An 8,084-nucleotide genomic window follows, 5' to 3' on the forward strand; every position below is an offset into this window, starting at 1 on the left:
TTATAAATATAAATATAAATTATTACTAATTAAATATTAATAAAAAATAATAATATTTATCTGCCATGTAATATTATTACTCTTGTTTTTATTCTTACTGTTTCCAAGTTTTCTTGATAAAGCGGATGAGCATCACACTCAGCAACAATTTCATCACTTATGACTCGTACTGGCCACTCCCTTCCAGATTCGGTTGACAAAGAGATGTCCTTCCATGTAGTACAAATCTAGACTTTGGTTTCAAGCAAAAAATCTTTGGTTTGGATTCTAAGGGAAAAATGTGGGATTGGGCCTTAATAAACATATCTGATATCCCATCATAACTTATAGTAAATGTTATTGGTGCATTTTATTTACGCTTAAAAAAAATGTCATTGGTGCATAATTACAATTTTATGTAGACCCAAACAAATTCTCCACTCAAGCCTAACACTTCCGTTAGTATATTGAGTGTGTAATCAAAACTTCAAATTTTTTTTTGAAATAAATTAAAACATCTTTATATCTTCAAAACTTCATATTTATGTATATAAAGATGTTTTAATTTGTTTTAGAAAATAAATAATTATTTTAATTTATTTCAAAATAAATCCTCTAAATGTTTTATAATTTTTTATTTATATTTACAATAAATCATACTTTTATACAAAACATCTTCATAAAAAGATGTTTTTTGCATCTTCATTTGAGTAGCTCCCTTTTTTTTTTATGCTTTTTGGGATACTCTATGTGAATTTTCAACTCAGTTACCAAGATTAAGTTCAAAGGCCTCATAAATTGGGTCAGAAAGTACCTATTGATGGAGGCTAATCCTTCTTTTAATTTTGATTTGACTAAGAAAGGTAACATTTAGATTAATAAGGGTTGATTCAAAATAAAAAATCCATTTAAACAGTTTAAAATTATCTTATTTATTATTCATTAATTATCGCTAAAATAATATAATTTTAGATGTAATATACAGATGTTATAGATATAAAATTATAGATGTTATATGCCAATGAGTAATAGCTTAAATAGCATAGTCTCTTCATACTCAATTAAGAGGTTGTGGGTTCAAATCTCCTATCTTTAGTAAAAAAAAAAATAAGATAAATTAAGATAATTAATTAAGAGAAAATTACCAAAAGAATCAACTTATAAAGAAATAGAAACAATTTCAAATCAAATTTAAATAACCAAATTTAATTTTAATTCCTTAAAAATACAAAATTAATTGTTATATAAAGTTGTTTAAAACGGTACAAATATTGAGATTGTAATTCGATATTAAGGTTATCTATATCTCTCTATCTCTATCGTAGAACATAAATTTATTTATAATATCAAAATATATCTTGATTTAGTTTGAATTTTGTATCTTAGTAACTTGCTTTAAAAGAAACGCTTCTACACCAGTCACTCACTCACTGACAAATTGTTCATAAATTTTATAACGACCTGATTAGATCAAATTTAAATATAATTATGAATAGTAGTAGTACTAGTAGTATAAAAATTCTTTTCACAAATATTATTAAATTCTTGTGTTATTTTTATTTGTTATCTTATCTTTCTCTTTTAGAAATAAAATATGTTAGGGAGCCACTCAGATAAAGATGCTGAAAACGTCTTTTTATAATGCAACAACTTAAGGCCTAACTTAAATATGTTATTGGACAAATTTCAGATATTATATTATAATTATGATGATCTAACATGTTTATTTGAAAGAAACAGGGTAAAAAGTAAAAAGTAGAAACAAAAAACTATCAATTGCAAAAGTGGATACTCCACTTTCAAAATCCAAATATTGGACCTATGCAATATTACAGAGAAACGAAAATTGGAGAAAAAAAATAATTAATTCAACAATGCAGTACTAAATTTCATTTTCCAGACTTAAAAAGAAGCCTAATGTTCTTCGCAGCAATAATGTAAAAGAATAAAAAACACTAAAGTTTAGTGTTTTCGATTCTGTTATATTAATGATTTCAGAAATACAATAAGAACAACTGAATAAGAAATACTACTTAGAAGAAAAAACAAGTCCTTCTCTTGCGTGGTTTTTTCTTTGGTTTTTGTGGTCTCAGTGCAACTTTTATTGCAGAGTCAAAAACTATCTTCACATTCTGCAACATGAAGAAAAAAGGGTGAGAATTATGGCTACCTTAAATCCAATTAAGTTGTAACATTTACCTGCTGTGTTTTAGAACTGCACTCTATGTAAGTGATTGCACCAATCATCTTCTTCAATTCTTCACCCTGCAAAGTGCACACCACAAGCATTGTCAATTCCATTATCCACACAGAAAAATTCAAGCTCTTAATGCAGCCATTTAATATATATATTGTTTGGGACATGCCTGAGCAGTTGTTATTCTTGTAGCTCCAGGATGATCAACGAAAAATTGCTTGTCTTCCCTCAAATCTGTGTATGCAGACGAGTTAAATTGGCAAAAGTTAATTGAAGCAGAATTAGAGTAATGCACAATGAGAAAGTGGTAACTAACATGATAAATATTGAGAAATGAGAATATGCACAAGATTGTCTCTTATGATTTTAATACTATTTCGATGGAATTTTGATCTTACCCAGTTTTGTTCCAACCAGCACAATAGGCACATTTGGAGCATAATGTCTCAGCTCAGGTATCCACTGTATAGAAAAAAAGACTTAAAAAAGTTGCAGATTAAAAAAGCAAAACCTAAATTGCATAATAAGGATTTGAGGAAAGAAAAAAACCTTTTTGGAAATGTTCTCATAACTTGCTTTACTGATTAAAGAAAAGCATAATAAAAACACATCAGCTCCTCTGTAGCTTAAGGGCCTTAGCCTGTTGTAATCTTCCTGTCCTGTTATTCACTCAAACTCATAAGCTAACAAAAACAACAAACCCACCATCTTGATTCTTCTTCATGACCAAAAACATGAAGGACAAAATCATACTTAGTATTTAGAGTAAAGTAACAAATAAATTCCTGATAATTTACATTTCGGACAGATTAATCTCTAAAAAAAAGTATCAATAAAGTTCTCTAAAAAGATAACAAACATAGACAAATTAGTTCAAATTTAGACCCTTTACCCTAATCATAGGGGCTAATTTAAAAATAGTGTGTCCCTTTATTTGTCAATTTACCCTAGTATTTAGTAAACTGAATTCCAACTGTTTGAATATATGTGACAAATTAATCATTTGGTATAATACAAAGTGGACTAATATGTCTTTTTCTTCCAAATAGTAACTAAGATGGAAGGTTTAGTCTCAAAAAAATTAAGCTCTCCAAAATTTAAATGTTAAAGTATTACATATATCTGTTCAAACCTGCAGTATCCCATAAACCAACATTGACAGTACTACCATCCACCACCACATTAGCACTGAAGTTGTCAAACACTGTTGGAACATAATCCTATGAAATAATCAGCAAAGGAAGAAAAACAATATTAGCATAACCATGATTCACATTCTTCCATTTCTAATGCATAACTAGAAAAATTAAGATGATAATTAAAAACTCACGGTGGGAAAGGTATTGCTAGTATAGGATATAAGCATGCATGTCTTTCCAACTGCACCATCTCCAACAGTGACACACTTGATAAATCTGGCTGTACTCATTCTAACCTTATTAACTGAGAAAATTGAACTTGAAACAATGAAAGAACGTGGAAGGAATGGGGTGGATTATATGGAGGTTAACAACCTAGGAGCAAAGTCTGTTACAAACCAACTTTAGTTGTGGCTCAACAAATTGGTTGAAATTTATAATGATTGGAGTGTAAAGCATATTCTTTTTCTTGAAGTGCAAGGACAAGACTAAGAGAGGGTAATAACAAAAGTAGGTGGTAGTGCTGGTGTTAGTTGGTTAAGTGTGGGAGAAGGGAGGGAAGGAATGATGATAAAGCAAGGGGTTTTGCTTAATTAACCAATGCAATATGATGAAATCAAAGAACAAAACTATTGTATCCATGTCATGATGCAAATAATGTCAAAAAAGTTTGTTGTCACCTACATATTTGGGGGTGCCTTCGTTTCTAATTATACTTCTAAAAGAAAATTAAAAAATATTTATCAATATATGAGCCTTGGGTTATGAACAAAACATGGAAAATATATCAACCATGGATTATTAATAATTTTGCAATCCACTATTTACATTTATATTAAAATTAGTCACCAAATAAATGTTTTGGTGATTTTTTTTTATATATACACTATAAATGATTAGACGGGCCGAAGCCCAAAAAAAAACAAAAATGGAAAAAAAAAATTTGTTCATGGAATGGAGAAATCTTATGTCTAAAATCCAAGGTTACGAGAACCGGACCGGTCAATAAACCGGTGAGGTCACTGGTTCACTGGTTTATTGGTTCAACCGGGGTTCAACCGGGGTTCAACCGGTTTAATAAAATATTAAATAAAATTATTAAAAAACCTGAAAATAATTTTAAATATATAAATTCAATAATTTCTAACTTAATAAAATTTAAAATTTCACATAATAAACTATCCATGACTTAATATTAGAGGTTCACAAACAACTTCAAACATCAACGTTTATAACTAAACAAAAAAAAATGCACGTAATGACAAACCCATAATGTTCTACATTCAAAAGAAACAATTACTAGCAAGTTTTCAACTAATCAAAGGTGCAACTCATCAAAAATCATAATTATTATTAAGTGTTTCAATATCTCCATCATAAACAGGTAATCCAAAGCCACCATCATTAGAAGTACCATCAAAAGAAGTTGTATTTGAAAAATCAGCTACATTAGGCAAAGATATTTGAAATGGCTGTTCTGACCAAAGATATTTGAAATGCCTGTAACATTGATACTGGTTCTCGCTCCCTGTTGACATGATGATTGTTCACAACAAATTCAAGAAAATTATCAACCATATCTCTGACGTTATCCTGCATGCATTTTTTAAAAAAAAAAAATAGTAAGTGTTAAAATACCATCATATTCAGTCTTATAATAGACCTTACATTGACATGTACAAACACTCCCAAAAAAAAAAAAAAACAAAAGAAGCTACCAAATTCATTGGTAGTCCAGAGATGAAGGCCATTCTTTACTAAATGCAGGAAGCAGGATTGAATTAGAACTGTGTGCAACATTAATTTAGATGGCCAAAACTACACTGAATTAAACAACAAAAAATTGGAAGATTTGAAAAAGTGTCCAAAATTCCAACTTCTGTAAGTTGTGCTGTGAATTCATTATAACAAATTGTTAATTTCATTGATATCTGCTCTTCTCTTTAATAAAATTCCTTTTCAATCCAAAACGGAAATGTTGCAATCTTATTACAGTAAAGGGACCAGCAGAGAGCAAAATATTGTCATACTTCACTATAAATTCATGAAGCCACCAAACAAACAAATAACCTCAAAAAATGAAAAATCAAAATCAAAATCGAACAAATAAAGCAGCAAACAAATTCATGAACAAATAACCTCAGAATCATGAAGCCAGCAAACAAACAAATAATGAAGCCAGTAAACAAAATCATGAACAGAATCGAAGCACAGAAAATCAAAATCAGAAGGCAGCAACTAAATCAAAATCGCAGACAAATAAATCATAAAATCAAGCACATAAAATCAGAAGGAGGCGAGCTCATAAGTCAAAATCAGAAGGCAGCAAATAGATCAAGAACAGAGTATTACCAAGGAGGAGGCGAGTAACGGCGAGGAGGCGAGCTCGGACGACCGAGGAGGAGGCGAGCTCGGCGACGACCAAGGAGTTGGCGAGCTCGGCAACGACGGTGGTGGTTGCGGTGGTCGCTGCTGTGGCTGCTCGATTGGTGGTGGTGGGCTGGTGGGTATGCGACTGCGAAGAGGGCTGATGGCTGTGTGTGACTGGGTGGTGAACTGTGCTTCGGTGATTTCTGGAGCGTGGTGATTTCTGGAAACTGATTAGGGGATTTAGGGCTCGGCCAGAAGCAGGACGGGGTGGTGGCTCGGTGGTGAACTGCTGTGGGTGAAGAATGGTTTCTGGAAACTGGAAAGGGGAAATCACTGGAAACTGATTGTGATTATTAGGGATTTAGGGTTACGCGTTTTGCTTTTGCCGTTTTCTCTTTTTTTTTTTTAAATAGGCCAAAACGACGTCGTTTAGCCTTTCTGATTTCAAACCAAAAAACCGTAAAAAAACCGGACGGTTCTCCCGGTTCACCGGTTAACCGCCGGTTTGACCGGTTCTTTTACCGGTTTTTTGCCAGACGGTTTTTAATGTTACCCGGACCGTTGAATTAGAAGAACTGTGTGCAACATTAATTTAGATGGCCAAAACTACACTGAATTAAACAACAAAAAATTGGAAGATTTGAAAAAGTGCCCAAAATTCCAACTTCTGTAAGTTGTGCTGTGAATTCATTATAACAAATTGTTAATTTCATTGATATCTGCTCTTCTCTTTAATAAAATTCCTTTTCAATCCAAAACGGAAATGTTGCAATCTTATTACAGTAAAGGGACCAGCAGAGAGCAAAATATTGTCATACTTCACTATAAATTCATGAAGCCACCAAACAAACAAATAACCTCAAAAAATGAAAAATCAAAATCAAAATCGAACAAATAAAGCAGCAAACAAATTCATGAACAAATAACCTCAGAATCATGAAGCCAGCAAACAAACAAATAATGAAGCCAGTAAACAAAATCATGAACAGAATCGAAGCACAGAAAATCAAAATCAGAAGGCAGCAACTAAATCAAAATCGCAGACAAATAAATCATAAAATCAAGCACATAAAATCAGAAGGAGGCGAGCTCATAAGTCAAAATCAGAAGGCAGCAAATAGATCAAGAACAGAGTATTACCAAGGAGGAGGCGAGTAACGGCGAGGACGCGGTGTCGGCGACGACCAAGGAGGAGGCGAGCTCGGCGACGACCAAGGAGTTGGCGAGCTCGGCAACGACGGTGGTGGTTGCGGTGGTCGCTGCTGTGGCTGCTCGATTGGTGGTGGTGGGCTGGTGGGTATGCGACTGCGAAGAGGGCTGATGGCTGTGTGTGACTTGGTGGTGAACTGTGCTTCGGTGATTTCTGGAGCTTGGTGATTTCTGGAAACTGATTAGGGGATTTAGGGCTCGGCCAGAAGCAGGACGGGGTGGTGGCTCGGTGGTGAACTGCTGTGGGTGAAGAATGGTTTCTGGAAACTGGAAAGGGGAAATCACTGGAAACTGATTGTGATTATTAGGGATTTAGGGTTACGCGTTTTGCTTTTGCCGTTTTCTCTTTTTTTTTTTTAAATAGGCCAAAACGACGTCGTTTAGCCTTTCTGATTTCAAACCAAAAAACCGTAAAAAAACCGGACGGTTCTCCCGGTTCACCGGTTAACCGCCGGTTCGACCGGTTCTTTTACCGGTTTTTTGCCAAACGGTTTTTAACGTTACCCGGACCGGTTAGGTGACCGGTTCCCGGTTTTTCCGGTTGAACCGGCCGGTCCGGTTCGGTTTTCAGAACCATGCTAAAATCCCGGTAAATGTGTTGAGAGTCCCACTGACCATGGAAGCTTGACTGCTTGAGGAAGAAATTGATGGGGCAAGTTTTAGCTTTGGGAATTTTTCAGTCCTTAAAGAAGAACTCTTAGCTTTTCTGCTTACAAAAAGAACTTTTAGCTTTTCTGGTCAGATTGAAGGCATTACCCCGTATTCCAAGGAAGTGTGATCTGTGATTAGGGTTCTTTAATGTTTTTGGAGTCTAAAAAGATTTTGGTCACCAAGAGACATAATGGGCCAGGCCTAACATCGAGATTTCCGTTCTCTCTGTATCCAAAGGAGCCCAGTAGAGCATAGATTAATCTATTTTCTTTTCAATTTTATAATTTAATGGCTTAATACGTGCATTCAATTATATAACATCACATCCGTTAAAATAACAATTTTTTATATTGATAACATGAATGGTCATCTAAAAAAACGAATATAATTACACGACTGTGTAAAACATTTTACACTATAAATACATTAAAATTAAACTTTTACTTAGTATAACTCTAAATTTACATAAAAATTTTCAATTAATCATATCTTGTACAAAAAAAATGTACTGATCATATGAATAAATATTAGCAACTACT

At 33.3% G+C, this 8,084-nt stretch overlaps 1 protein-coding gene across 1 annotated transcript; it reads right to left on the bottom strand.

Annotated features, from left to right (window-relative positions):
* Window positions 1,736–4,369, bottom strand: LOC107631182 (rac-like GTP-binding protein RAC13). Its single transcript, XM_016334538.2, has 7 exons — window positions 3,507–4,369; window positions 3,309–3,396; window positions 2,726–2,835; window positions 2,575–2,638; window positions 2,346–2,410; window positions 2,179–2,244; window positions 1,736–2,111 (listed from the first exon to the last, which is right to left on the bottom strand). The coding sequence occupies exons 1-7, from the start codon at window positions 3,603–3,605 to the stop codon at window positions 2,013–2,015; spliced, it is 591 nt and encodes a 196-aa protein (XP_016190024.1). The 5' UTR covers window positions 3,606–4,369; the 3' UTR covers window positions 1,736–2,012.

Source organism: Arachis ipaensis, chromosome B03 (assembly GCF_000816755.2).
Source record: "Arachis ipaensis cultivar K30076 chromosome B03, Araip1.1, whole genome shotgun sequence".
Lineage (NCBI taxonomy): Eukaryota > Viridiplantae > Streptophyta > Magnoliopsida > Fabales > Fabaceae > Arachis > Arachis ipaensis.